We start from the raw sequence: 14,451 nt of genomic DNA on the forward strand, positions 1-14,451 counted from the left end.
GAGTTCATTCTCAGAAGGTGATAGGAAAAAAAATCTCAGCAAGGAGCACAGCACAAATCAAAACCCCAGTGACTTTTCTTCCATCTGTTTGATGTGGTGGAGTCTTCCAATTGCAGTTATCAATGGACAGCACTGACTCCATGGAGCAGTGACCTGTAGGTGAGTGAGTCAGACCTCCTCTTCCCCTGCTTCCTTCCTCCTCTAAGCATAGGGCCCTTTGTGCCCTTTTTAAATGACCCAATGTGAACATAGTGTGGAGTGGGATGGGAGAATAGAGGAACCCATCTGGTACAAGAGTTCAAGGAAGTTCCCAGAGGCACTTTGTCCCTCCAGGCTCCGCCCACCCCCCTTTTTTCTCTTCCCTGCTCTTTCCCTCCCCATTAGGTGGGGATTGCAGAGAGTTGCCTCAAGGAAAACAGCCTATCACAAGTACTAAGGCCAGGCCCCAGGGAGCCTGAAACCTTGCTTAGGATCTGAAAGGTGGCTGGGGATGAGGCAGCTTCCTGACTCAGTTTCCTTGTCCTATCATCTGTCTGCAGCAGGAGTCCTAGAGAGTCTACTATAGGTGGCCCTGTTCTTCTTTGTCTTGGCTGCTTCCAGTGCTTCCTCGACCACCCTGCCCAAAAGAGGGTCTTCCTGCCATGCTCTGCTCTTTTCTTTCACAGAACTGATTACAATTTACTGTTTTTACTTCTGCTTATCTATTACTCTTCTCTGCATCCCTCCACAACATAATCATAATTAGACTGTGATCTTCATGAAAGTAGGGACACAGTTTTATTGGCTGTTGTATACCTGATTCTTAACACAGTACATTCTGGCACATGGTGTGATCTTAAAATAGTATTTATAGAATGATGAGTGAATTAATGAAAATGGGCAAAGAATCTGAATAGACATTTCTCCAAACTTTAATATTCATCTGCCAACGGGATATCTCTGCTTGGGTGTCTAATAAGAATGCTCACCCAAAATAAAATTATTGATTTCTAGCTCCCCAGACTTTCTCCCCTCATCTCAAACTCTCAAACCTAGGAGTTATCCCTATCTCCAAACTCCATCACACATCAGCAAATCATGTTGGCTGTCTCCAGAATATTTTCAGTATCCCATCTACTTTTCTCCATCAACATCACTCCTAGGGCTAAGCCATTATTATTACTACTTAGGTTATTGTTTTGTTTTGTTTTGTTTTACTTAGGTTATTGTAATAGCCCTCCTAATTGGTGCCCCCTACACCTCTCAGCCACCTACACAGCAATTAAAGTTGTATTTTTTTTTTAAGATTTTATTTATTTATTCATGAGAGACACAGAAAGAGAGGCAGAGACATAGGCAGAGGGAGAAGCAGGCTCTTCGAGGGAAGCCCAGCGCGGGATTCGATCCCAGGACCCCGGGACCATGCCCTGAGCCAAAGGCAGACACTCAACCACTGAGCCATCCAGGTGTCCTTAAAGTTGTATTTTTAAAACATAAATCAGGTCATATTCCTATCATTCCTTTGCCTAAAACCTGCAGTGGATTTCACTGCAGTGGGACTAATATGTGTGCCCTACAATGCCATATGTGATCTGATCCCCCCTGCCTACCTTTCTGATTATGTCAGGTGCCATTTTCATCCACATTCATATGCTCCAGCTATATAACAAGCTTATTACTGCCCCAGGGTCTTTGCACACATTGCTTCTGCCCAGAATGCTCTTCTGATTTTCACATGGCTGGCCTCCCCCTCACTGGGGCTTTAGCTCTAGTATCACTTCTTCAGAGAACCCTTCTCTGCCGCTCAATCTGAAATATGACCCTAGGTCAGTCAGGATGATTTTATTTATTTATTTATTTAAAAGAAAATTTATTTATTTATGATAGACATGGGGGGGGGGGGGAGCAGAGACACAGGAGGAGGGTGAAGCAGGCTCCACGCCGGGATTGCGCCCTGGGCCAAAGGCAGGCGCTAAACTGCTGAGCCACCCAGGGATCCCCAATCAGGATGATTTTAGAGGCAAATAACAGAAAACTCAGTCTTAAAGTCCTAGCATACTGCTTATTAATAAGACTAGCAGTGGCTGTTCTAGCAGCACCATGGTGTCAGGACACTGGGTAGTATCTTTTTGAGTCTCAGGACTTCCCTTGACCTTATAAGATATCACCCAGTGCCCTGACATCTTTACATGACAGTTTACAAAGATAAGAAGTAAGGGGCAGCCAGGCCCATGAAAGATAACACCTTCCACATGCCTGTTTCCTCTTACTAAGAAAGAAATATTTTCCCAAGAACTTCCCAACACCCTCCTAGAGATTTTCTCTTGTCTTATTGCCAGAAGCAGATGATGTTGATAGGATCATCCCTAGCAGCAAAGGATGGTGGAAAATGGTTATCTTGCCTTTTCAACCTCTTGAGATTGGAAGGCAAGGGAGAAGTTAGGAATGGCCATTGGGTGACCAACCATTCATCAATCAGTGGACACTTGGGTTGTTTCCATAATTTGGCTATTGTTGATAATACTGCTATCAGCATCAGGGTGCATGTTTCCCTTTGAATCGGTATTTTTTTATTCTTTGGGTAAATACCTAGAAGTAAAATTGCTGGATCATAGGGTAGTTCTATTTTTAACTTTTTTAAAGATTTTACTTATTAATGAGAGACACAGAGAAAGAGAGGCAGAGACACAGGCAGAGGGAGAAGCAGGCTTCCTGCAGGGAGCCCAATGCGGGACTCGATCCCAGGACCCCAGGATCATGCCCGGAGCCTAAGGCAGACACTCAACTGCTGAGCCCCCCAGGTGCCCCTATTTTTAACTTGAGGAACCTTCATAAGAATGCTAGGTTATTTTTGTTTTTGTTTTTGTCTTTGTTTATTGTTGCTGTTTGTTTTTTTTTTTAAAGATTTTATTTGAGAGAGAGATCATGAACTGGAAGAGGGGAAGAGGGAGAAACAGACTCCCAGCTGAGCACAGAACCCAATTCAGGGCTCCATCCCAGGACCCTAAGGTCATGACCTGAACTGAAGTCAGATGCTTAACCAGCTGAACCACCCAGGTGCCCCGAGAGTGCTAAATTTTTGAGCCCTTGCTATGTGCCAGACAGCATATTAGATAATAAACAGAACTATACAAGAATAACTCTTCTTGAGTGTTTTCCTCAAACCAGGCAGATTGACTTGTACTAACTCATTTAATTCCTATGCATATATTATCTCATTTAATATTCCTAATAATCAAGTGAGATAGGGACTAATTATCCTCATTTTATAGATTATAAAACTGGAGCCCAAGAGGGTTAGATAATTTGTCCTGGGTGACAACTAATTAGTGTGTGAGAAGTGGGATTTACACTTCAGCTGTCTGACTTCAAAGCTTGCAAATGTATCCACTTTGCAATATTCCTATATTGTGAGATGAAAAATAGATGTATTTCAGCACAGGATTACGTTCTGGGTGTAGGTTTGCCAGATTTAGCTAATAAAAATATAGGATACCAGTTGGATGTTGTATGGGATATTGTATGGACCATATCTATGGTAAAAAAAATTGTCATTGATCTGAAATTCACCCTTACTTGGGCATCCTGTATTTCATCTGGCAGCTGTATCTGGATGGCACATTGTGAAAACACATCTTATCCTCTCTGATTTTCCTGATCCCTCTCACCAAAGTCATGCTTGTGGCTGCCTGGGTCTTCTATAGTTCCATAAAGCACTCAGCTCGGTGTGTACACCAAACCCATAGCTGAGGGCCAGATAGCAAGAGAGTCATTCAAGAAGCTTCTGAAATGCCTGTGTGGCCTCCTTAGACATTTGTAAATTCAAGGCTTCAGGATATGTCTCCCTGTAAACCTTGCCCTATTGGAAGTCGTAGGCTGGTAAATGTGTAACAACTGGCTGCACAGGGGGAAAAAAAAAAAAGGGAAAAAAAAAAAAAAAACGCTGATTTGTGTCATTTGTCACTTTCCATGGTGTGAACATTCCGACCGTGGCAGATTTATAGCAACATGATGTCATGGAAGTTGGAGTCGGAAAGAAATGTGCACATCTGGCTCTGGGGAGCTCACGCAAGCCAGTCACCCACCACTGTTCTGGGCATTTCTTATTTTCATATATACACAAATCAAGCCTACATCACCATGAAAGGTCTAGGAGAAAATATCTATGACCATGGTATTTTGTGAGTTACAACAATTAAAATTTAAAGGGGACTATTTGTTACTTGGAATAATTAATACCATTGATCAAACTTGTCTTCAGTTCAAACTGGTTTAGAGGTCTGCTTTCATCCTGCATGTAAAGGCTACAACAGTTAATCATCTGTCGTAATGAATTTCCAGTAGTCTTATATTCTTTATTCTGAGTAAAGGCAGTATTTCCAGACCAACGTGTCTACTGCACTTTTGATGCCAAGCCTCTGTGCAGTATATGGTGGGAGTGATTTTTTCCCCCAAATGTTCACTATGTCACATATTTCTGAGCTAGCATATTGAACAGATGTATCTGTGGGTAGGCAAGAGGCTGTGGCAGAGTAATTTCACATTCCTGTGTTTGATTGAGGAGTTAAGAAAGACCTATCCATGTATAGCCAGTTTGACTCTGAATTCAGGACCCAGCCTTTTGTGGTCTCCTGAGGCATGAAGCCCCCAGGGTTGGTTAAGAGCATGGGCTTTGGAGCGAGGCAATACTGAGGCGACTCCTATATAACTGTATGATATTGGGGAGGAACTTCAGTTTTTCCCACTGTGAAATAGAGCTAATAATGTTACCTACCTCACAGGTACCTGACACATTATCACAAAATAACTATCAATTCTCCATACTATTGTTATAACTATTGTCCTCATTGTTATTAATCTTATTTCATTAGTAAATAGCCTTATCTTATGTATCTCCTTAGGACCAGCAGATGCTTACCATTCTACAGAAAATGTGAGTTTGTTTTTTTTTTTTTAACCAAATCATGTAAAAATTCAACATTATAAAAATTCTAGTTTGACATTAAATTTCTGAACAAAAAGTCAAAAATAAAAATGGTCCTCCTATGCTATGAGAAGGTCTGTGAATCTTTGTAATTTCATGATGGAAAAGAATCAGTTGTTAGGGTTCTTTGAATCAAGAATAAGCCTAAACCACAGTTGATATGCTTGGCCAGGAATAGCCCCAGATAGAATTGTGAAGTACACAAAGTTTGTTAGCTATACTCTTCTGTGCCTCTTTGTGGTCCTTTTGTTTGTTTCTCATCATTCATATATTCATCCATCCGTCAGTGTGATTTGCAGAAAGCTAAGATTATGACCCTTGGGGCTCCTGGGTGGCTCAGTTGGTTAAGGGTCTGACTTGATTTTGGCTCAGGTCATGATCTCAGTGTCCTACTATCAACTCTGTGCTGGGCATGGAGTCTGATTAATACTGTCTCTCTCCCTCTGCCCTCCTCTCCAACAAACAAATAAATAAAATCATGACTTATACAAATAGAAGGTGAATGTATGTCAGAGATTTATCAACTTACTACTGAAGGAACCAGTGAGATAATTAGGCTGGTTCCAAGAGCATTTAAGTAAATATGTATTTATAGGCTTTTGTTATTGTTATTGTCTTTTTTTTTTTTTTTTAAAGAAGGTGGACATAAGATTGCTAGATAGACAAAAAACTGGTTAATGTCCTACAGAGCAAAAAGTTCATCACCTTTCGGGTTAATTTTTCTGCTATACAGAAATCTCCATGTTAACATGTATCTTCACAATGTCTGGGCTCTAGTCATGTAGTAAATAGCAAAATCAAGCACAGATGCAAGCACAGATGCATTCTCCCAGAGAATTAAATAATTCTTAGGGGAAGCCTATATAACAATGTCCTAGCATGATATTAAAAAGATATTCTATACTCTCTTTGCCTTATTTTCAAGTATTGGATACTTTTTTTAAAAATCCTTTTTTTTTTTTTTTATTTGAGAGGGAGGCGAGAGGCAGAGAGAGAGAGAGAGAGAGAATCCTAAGTAGGCCTCACTCCCATGCAGAGTTTGCTGTGAGGCTCAGTCTCACAACCCTGAGATCACAACCTGAGCTGAAGCCAAGAGTTGGATGCTTAACTGACTGAGCCACCCTGGCATCCCTCAAGTATTGGATACTTTTTATTAACACACTTACCCATTTATTTTTAGTAAACTTTTATTAATATCTATATGCCCTAGGGATTTAGAGATAAAAACATAGCCACTGTCCTTAAGAGACTCATAACCTTATGGGGAAGACGAACATTCAAAATAAAAATTATTATACACAGTGATAGACATTTACCCCACCCTCCAGACCCCCTAGGCTCCCATTGTTACCTAGGTCCACCCAGTCCCTAGTTTGATACCATGTCAACCCATCCATCATTTCTCCACCTATGTATTAAAACACCGGTATTAGAGCATGATAGATGAATGAGTCCTCTCAGATCTTTTTTTAAAAAGATGTATTCATTTATTTGAGAGACTGCCAACAAGAAGAGAACATGGGCAGGGGGAGGGGCAGAGGGAGAAGCAGGCTCCCTGCTGAACAGGGAGCCTGACTTTGGGCTTGATCCCAGAACCCTGGGATCACGACCTGGACTGAAGGCAGACATTTAACTGACTGAGCCACCCAGGCACCCCAGATTTTCTTTCTTTTCTTTTCTTTTCTTTTTTTTTTTTTTGAAAGAGAGTGTGCAGGGGTGGGGAGGGGCAGAGGGAGAGAATCTTAAGCAGACTCCATGCTAGACGTGGGGCTCCATCTTACAACCCTAAGATCATGACCTGAGCTGAAATCAAGAGTTGGATGCTTAATCAACTGAGCCACCCAGATGCCCCTTTATAGAGATATATTTTAATAAGGACCTTCAATACTCAGCGTGGTGTGTCATATGACAGTCTCAGAACAGGATGGGAAAACACAGGTTGATCAGGAAAGAGGTGACGTCTTTTCTATTACTGTTAAGTTACTGCATGTGGAAGAGCCAAACATAATAATTAAGCAGCCCTTGTATTTCAGAAACATTCCCCTGAAGAAGGATTTATTTCCAAATTAATGGAGCAGAGGAGACCTTTCTGAAACTTTACTTTGGGATCCTCGAACTTAGTTATGATATGGCAGGCTATTTTTTTCCGGAGTGGGATTACAGAAGCCTGTCTGAGGACACCTCAGCTACCTTCACTCTCCCTTAAATGAGGACTCTACTGGGATGCCTGGGTGGCTCAGCAGTTGATCGTCTGCCCTTGGCTCAGGGCATGATCATGGGGTCCTGGGATCCAGTCCCGTGTTGGGCTCCCTACAGGGAGCCTGCTTCTCCCTCTGCCTGTATCTCTGCCATTCTCTCTCTGTCTCTCATGAATAAATAAATAAAATCTTTAAAAAAGAAAAAAATGAGAACTCTACTGCAGGTAGCAGTCGTCCAGGGTGACTTCAATTTTGCCTGCCTGGCTCTTCTCAGGAGTCTGTTTTCCCTTTCTCCATGTGGTCGCCAATGTTTCAGCTCTCAGAGAAGACACAAAGGCTATCTCTGGGTTTAATTCTCCTAGCAGAGCCCCACTTAGAGTAGGAGTCATGGTTTTAGTTCTCTGTCCTTATGGATTTGATCCAATAAATACTTAGTAACAATTATCAATGTAAAGAAAAAAGAATAACATTCTTCCTCTGGGAGCCCACAGCTTGCTGGGGGAAGACAGAAACATAGAAGCAATTCTAAAGCTGGGATTCCTGCACATTAGGATCACCTGGGGAACCCTGAAATTTCCCGCTGCCCAGGCTGCACTGCAGACCAATTAAATTAGAATCTCTGGGGTAGGACCAGGGCATGGGTATTTTTATAAATCTCCCTGGGAAAGTCCGATGCGTGGCTAAGCTAGAGAACCATTGCTGTAAAGCAGAACACACTTGGGAGATGCTGTAGTAAACTACTGACAAACTGCTGTGTGAACAAGGATACCACCGCCATTCTGGATATGTCAATATTCTCCTCCACCTTCTGACCACATTGCAGCCCATGAATACAGAAAATGTAACCTTGGAAAAAAGTTAGGTTAGTTTGATTGTAGGGCATTTAGAAACTATTGACTCTGGGAGGTGTGGTTTGCAGAAAACAATGTCTCTAAAGGGAAAATGGCCCAAAAAAGATCAACCCGGAAGGATGATCCTCCAAACCATTCCATGTGCTCTCTCTCTCCCCGCCTTGGAATGTTTTTTTCAGTCCCTTGCCTCCCTAAAGAAGTCCCAGTCCACGTCCCCAGCTCAAACATCCTCTCTATGGAATCTTCCCTTCTCCTATCCCATGCCAAATTGGATCCTTGTTTTTATCTGCCGCTTAGTTCCTTTTCTTTTTAGCATCAATTATAATTATTACAGAATTTAGTTACAATACAGTTAGGCAGCTTATTTATACATTTTCCCTCTTCTGGGCCTTGCTTATCTTTGTTCACCTAGGACCTAGCATAGTGTCTTGGTTTCTTGAATGAATGAACAGAGCTACTGCAGTTTTACATAGAGTCTGAAAAGCCTGCCATCATCAGGAGAGACCTGGACCCAGGAGCTCCTCAAGGCTCCCTGGTCCAGTTTCTGAGTGGGATCCTCTGCCTCCCTGTGGTGGGGTTGGAGGACCCAGCAGACAAGCTCACTGGTGTAAGGCAGCTGGAGGAAATGATGGAAGATGGGAGGCCTCACAGTGCTTGGTTGTGGTAGTGAACTCGAGTTTCATCTGCAGGGTTTTGGTATGAGAGGAAGGGAGAAACAAAAGTTAAGTTCACAGGTTTCAAAATCTGTGTATTGAGGACAGAATAGTGCCCATGCCACCAGTTACTGTTTTATTTAGGCTACAGGCATCCCTGAGAAGTTTAGAGCTGCTTTTTCTGCCTGGGATAATTGCTCATCTGTTTTAAACTTTTATTTTATTTATTTTAAAAGATTTTATGCATTTGACAGAGAGAGAGAGAGAGCACAAGCAGGAGGAAGAATGGCAGACAGAGGGAGAAGCAGACTCCCAGAGGAGCAGGGAACCTGACTCAGGGATCAATCCCAGGACCCAGGGACCACGACCTGAGCCAAAGGCAGGCGCTTAACCAACTGAGCCACCCAGGCACCCCTGTTTTAAACCTTAAATCTTTATTTTATTTCATTTTTCTTAAGATGTTGTTTGTAAGTGATCTCTATACCCAATGTGAGGCTCAAACTCCCAACCTTGCGACCAAGTTGCAAGCTCTACTGACTGAGCCAGCCAGGCACCCCTAAGGTTTAAATCTCCAAACAAAAAAAATTGGGGGTGGGCATTTTGTAGGTTTTACACATATGAAGCTGAAGAGATTATTTCAATTTTATAAGTATAAAGGTCATGCATTCCAGATTTTCTAGGACAGTGCTAATTTTATATCGTATGTATACTAATTTTTTTAAAAGATTTTATTCATTTATTTATTCATGAGAGACAGAGAGAGAGAGAGAGGCAGAGACACAGGCAGAGGGAGAAGCAGGCTCCAAGCAGGTTCCCAACGTGGGAATTGATCCTGGGGCTCCAAGATCAGTCCCTGGACTGAAGGTGGCGCTAAACCTCTGAGCCACCAGGGCTGCCCTGTATACTGATTTCTTGATATGGATAGTATGGTTGCTGTTCTTACAACTGACCATCAACCAGCCAGCCATGCTTAAAGGTCTTCTGGTAGTCCAATGTCTAATTACCTTATGTTTCTTTTGAGAAATCAAGTAGAGCTGCCTTACGGACAAAAAAGCCTACAGGTAATACAGGACTGGCATTTACTACCCTGAGCTTCAGATTTTTGTTGAATGTGGTTTCTTGGGGAGGACAATATATATTAACACTCCTCTCTCTGCCACAAATTAGTGCAAAAGTCCTTCAAGGAAAGTGGGCCATTAAGAACTGTTCTTTCATTAAGAACTATTCTTAGAGGCACCTGGCTGGCTCTGTCAGTGGAGTATACAACTCTTGATCTCAGGATTGTGAGTTCTAGCCCCGCATTGGATATAGAGATTACTTTTATATTTTTTTCTTTTATTTATTTATGATAGTCACACAGAGAAAAAGAGAGAGGCAGAGACATAGGCAGAGGGAGAAGCAGGCTCCATGCACCGGGAGCCGGACGTGGGATTCGATCCCGGGTCTCCAGGATCACGCCCTGGGCCAAAGGCAGGCGCCAAACCCCTGCGCCACCCAGGGATCCCCTAGAGATTACTTTAAAAAAAAGATCTTTACATTTTTAAAAAAGATTTTGTTTGTTTATTTGAGAGAGAGAGCAAGAGCATGGTAGGGGCAGATGGAGGAGCAGACTCCTCAATGAGCATGGAGCCTGATATGTGGCTCGATCCCAGCACCCTGAGATCATGACCTGAGCCAAAGGCAAACTTCCTGAGCCACCCAGGCACACACCCCCAAAATGAAATCTTTTAAACAAACAAACAAACAAACAAACAAACAAACCTATTTTTTAATCCCACCTCTAAAACTTTGGAAAGGTTTTTTTTGTGAGGCTAGTCACAGGAGCCCAGCAAGGGGGACACTGGGTCCTGTTGGAGCCTGCTACTGGAGCACCCTCCCATTGTGCCACAGCCTACATGGAGTTGCTCTGGTTATTTTGGATTTAGGTGCTGTGCTTTCTCCCTTCTGCTTAATAGGTTCAGACCAAATTATACCTTAATAATCTAACTGCAACCCAAATCACCCCAATTTTAACTGAATAGCCCACAATTATATAATTGTTTTATTTTTTATTTTTTAAGGTATATAATTGTTTTACCTATTAAAAAGTATAACTTCTTTTCTCACCCAATAGTACCCTCCCAGAGGTTAAAATAAGGGCTAAACTTTTAAATATTCTTCTATATATAAGGATCATAGCGAGAGCATAGTGAGCAAGAACACAAATTGGAGGGAAGGGCAGAGAGAGAAGGAGAAGCAGACTCCCCTCTGAGCAGAGAGCTCATGTGGATGTGGGGCTCCACCCTAGAACCCGAGGATCATGACCTAAGCCGAAGGCAGACATGTAACTAACTGAGCCACCCAGGTGTCCTAGTTGGTTGCTTTTAATCATCCAGATGCCATAAGCTTTCCAGTAACCTGGTTAAATTCTTTAGAGAACATCTTGTATGTTTGCAGTCAATATGTCATTTTATGAAACAGTAACAGCAGAGGGACATGAAGATATGTCACTGATAAGTGGCAAACCTATTAGAACATGCACTACATCATCTTTTGGAGAAAGTGAGCTATTTTCAGATGTCATTAAACTAGGCACTACTTCTGGCTCATGTAAAAGTGTTACATACAATTGCTCCAGGTACTTCCATAATGCTTCTGTGCTGGAAATTCTGCATAAGTAAGAACAGGGCTGTTTCCAGGAGCCAGCCAGTCTGAACGCACAGATCCTTCTGAGCTATTTCCATAGCTCACATGTATGTTTCCATCTGCCCACATTTTCTGCTCGCAGCCTCATTGCTTTAGTGTCACGACATTTAGTGACTTCTCACCTACATGCCCTGCATCCCAGCAGCTCTTCATTTGGGGCGCAGTATCCTTACCATGAGCCAGATTTGAGCACCCTAACCCTTTGTGGTTCCCAGTGAGTGAAGGCAATACGGGTATGTATGTTCAGGCGTGGGGCTTGGCATGAGTTCTGCCTCACTTGACCACAGGTCGAGGAGGGGAGGCCCAAGAGAGCCTAAGCTGGGATCAGCTAAAACTGCTCCTAAAACGAAAGCGAGATGGAGCTAGAGCCTTTTCTGATTGGTAGTCCAGTTTTCCTGCCAATGCACAAGTCCTCCTCGCTGGCAAATGACAACCAGTCTAAGTGTCAAATAAGATTGTTAGCCTTAGGAGCTGCTCTTTGTAACACCATTTTAACAGGAGGCCTCATTCTTCTTTCCTTATCCAGAACTAAGAGGGAAAAAGTGAGTATGGTTTTTGCTCACAGAATGGATAACAGCAAGCCGCCTCTGGTTATTCCCACACTTCTGGTGCCCCTCCAGAACCACAGCTGCACTGAAACAACCACACCCCTGCCAAGCCATGACCTGACAGAACTACAGGAGGAGCACAGTTGGATGAACAACAGAACTGGCCTGCAGCCTGGACTGAAACCTGGGGAAGTGGCCACTGCCAGCATTTTCTTTGGGACCCTGTGGTTGTTTTCTATATTTGGCAATTCCCTGGTTTGTTTGGTCATCCACAGGAGTAGGAGGACTCAGTCCACCACCAACTACTTTGTGGTCTCCATGGCCTGTGCGGATCTCCTCATCAGCGTGGCCAGCACGCCTTTTGTCCTGCTTCAGTTTGCCACTGGGAGGTGGACACTTGGCAGTGTGATGTGCAAGGTCGTGAGGTATTTTCAGTATCTCACGCCGGGTGTCCAGATCTACGTTCTCCTCTCCATCTGCATAGACCGGTTCTACACCATCGTCTATCCTCTGAGCTTCAAGGTATCCAGGGAAAAAGCCAAGAAAATGATCGCGGCATCGTGGATCTTTGATGCAGCCTTTGTGAGCCCCGTGTTCTTTTTCTTTGGCTCCAGCTGGGACAGTCACTGCAACTATTTCTTCCCTTCATCTTGGGAAGGAACCACCTATACCATCATCCATTTCTTGGTGAGCTTTGTGATTCCATCCATCCTCATCATCTTATTTTACCAGAAGGTTGTGAAGTATATTTGGAGAATAGGCACTGATGGCCGAACAGTGAGGAGGACGATGAACATTGTCCCAAGGACAAAAGTGAAAACTATCAAGATGTTCCTCATTTTGAATCTGTTGTTTTTGCTCTCTTGGCTGCCTTTCCATGTAGCTCAGCTGTGGCACCCCCACGAACGAGACTCCAAGAAAAGTTCCCTTGTTTTCACGGCTATCACATGGATATCCTTTAGTTCTTCAGCCTCTAAACCTACACTGTATTCCATCTATAATGCCAACTTTAGGAGAGGAATGAAAGAGACTTTTTGCATGTCCTCAATGAAGTGTTACCGAAGCAATGCCTATACTATCACAACCAGTTCAAGGATGGCCAAAAAAAACTACGTTGGCATTTCAGAAATTCCTCCCACGGCCAAAACTATAACCAAAGACTCGATCTATGATTCATTTGACAGAGAAGCCAAGGAAAAAAAGCTCGCTTGGCCCATTAATTCAAATCCACCAAATACTTTTGTGTAATTTCGCAGAATTCTTTCAATTATTGTTATGTGCCAGAGATTAAAAAGCTTTAACTCTAAAAACAGAAGCTATTTATGTTTTTTTTCCAACCAATTTGCTGAAGGAAATGTTTTATTATGTAAAGTGCATTTAATTATTGATTATAATTTCTGTGGTTTTATTTTGGTTGCTTTTTGTTTTAGAGGAAGCTTTATCTTGAGCTATGCTCAGTAGTCCTTTTACTATATTAGTTACATGCATAAAAAAACAGAATGCTTTCCTACATTATTAGGTCCAAAAAGCATAAACCATACACACAGTCTTTGATTCATGACTCAAGTTAGTTTTATTCTGTCTCTTTTTTCTTCTCCCTACTGAAATTTTGTAACTATGGGCTTCTGTTCCAAATGAAATCTTTTGTGTCACATGTCTCAGAGATGTGGATTTCTCTAAGTAACATTGAGGGAGTATTAATATTGTGTGTGTTTTTACATCACCTTCTTCCAAGTAACCACCATTGCCCAGATCTCCTGTGGATGGAATATACTAGAACTTGCTGGAAAGTCCTCTGTGATTGAATTTTAATTAGGATTATTAGGGAAAGAAAACGGATAAAGTTGCCTAATAGCCTCCCCCTGCCCCCTAACCTAAGCAATGATGATGCCCTGAAAATTCTAAAGTCAACATGGTGTTTTTCTCACATCTGTGTCCCATCTAGGCCGTGTCTGGGACGTTTACTTCCCATTTTTGAGTTAAACTCAAGCCAATGAGTAGGTGTCCTTGCTGGGCAAACCCAGAAAATGCCAACGGGAGAAACAACAGATAGCATTTCTCTAGACTCTGCAGTTCAGGCAGAGGTCTTTGGCTGCCCAGGCCTACCCTATACACAAAGATAGCAAGGACAAGGAGCATCTTCTTCATTCTCCTAGAGACTCAGACATGAGCCCATTTACCCAGCCAATGCCTCTTTGCCCTCTTCTCCCTCCAGGATACTTCACACCCTTCCCAAGCCTAAACTCTTTGCCTGTGATATCTCGAGGTTTTCTTCTCTGCTTGTCAGATTTCTTATATTTCAAATCTAGGGCCAACACATTTTAGAAACATTCTTAATTAAATAATCAAAGGCTTACTGGCAAGACTGGTATGCATTTTCACATCCCAGTTAAGAGCTGCAAATAATAATTACAATTCAGCGATTTTACCTGCATTATCTCATTTTATCCTCTCAAAAGAATTATTTTTTATTTAAAGACTTTATTTATTCATGAGAGACAGAGAGAAAGAGACACAGGCAGAGGGAGAAGCAGGCTCCACGGAGGGAGCCCG

General features: G+C 42.5%; 1 protein-coding gene across 8 annotated transcripts in view; it reads left to right on the plus strand.

Annotated features, from left to right (window-relative positions):
* GPR19 (G protein-coupled receptor 19) overlaps window positions 1-13,552 on the plus strand; it is a 42,229-nt gene extending 28,677 nt beyond the window's left edge. For 7 of the 8 annotated variants that reach the window (XM_072798975.1, XM_072798976.1, XM_072798974.1 and 4 more), the window contains 2 exons: window positions 4,881-4,912; window positions 11,877-13,552. In XM_072798975.1, coding sequence (XP_072655076.1) covers window positions 4,881-4,912; window positions 11,877-13,146 — 1,302 coding nt within the window. In that variant the 3' untranslated portion in view covers window positions 13,147-13,552. The remainder of the gene's footprint in view (window positions 1-4,880; window positions 4,913-11,876) is intronic. The other variant, XM_072798982.1, reaches the window with a different exon arrangement.
* The last annotated feature ends 899 nt before the right edge of the window (window positions 13,553-14,451 follow it).

This window comes from Canis lupus, chromosome 25 (assembly GCF_048164855.1).
Source record: "Canis lupus baileyi chromosome 25, mCanLup2.hap1, whole genome shotgun sequence".
In the NCBI taxonomy this organism is placed as follows: domain Eukaryota; kingdom Metazoa; phylum Chordata; class Mammalia; order Carnivora; family Canidae; genus Canis; species Canis lupus.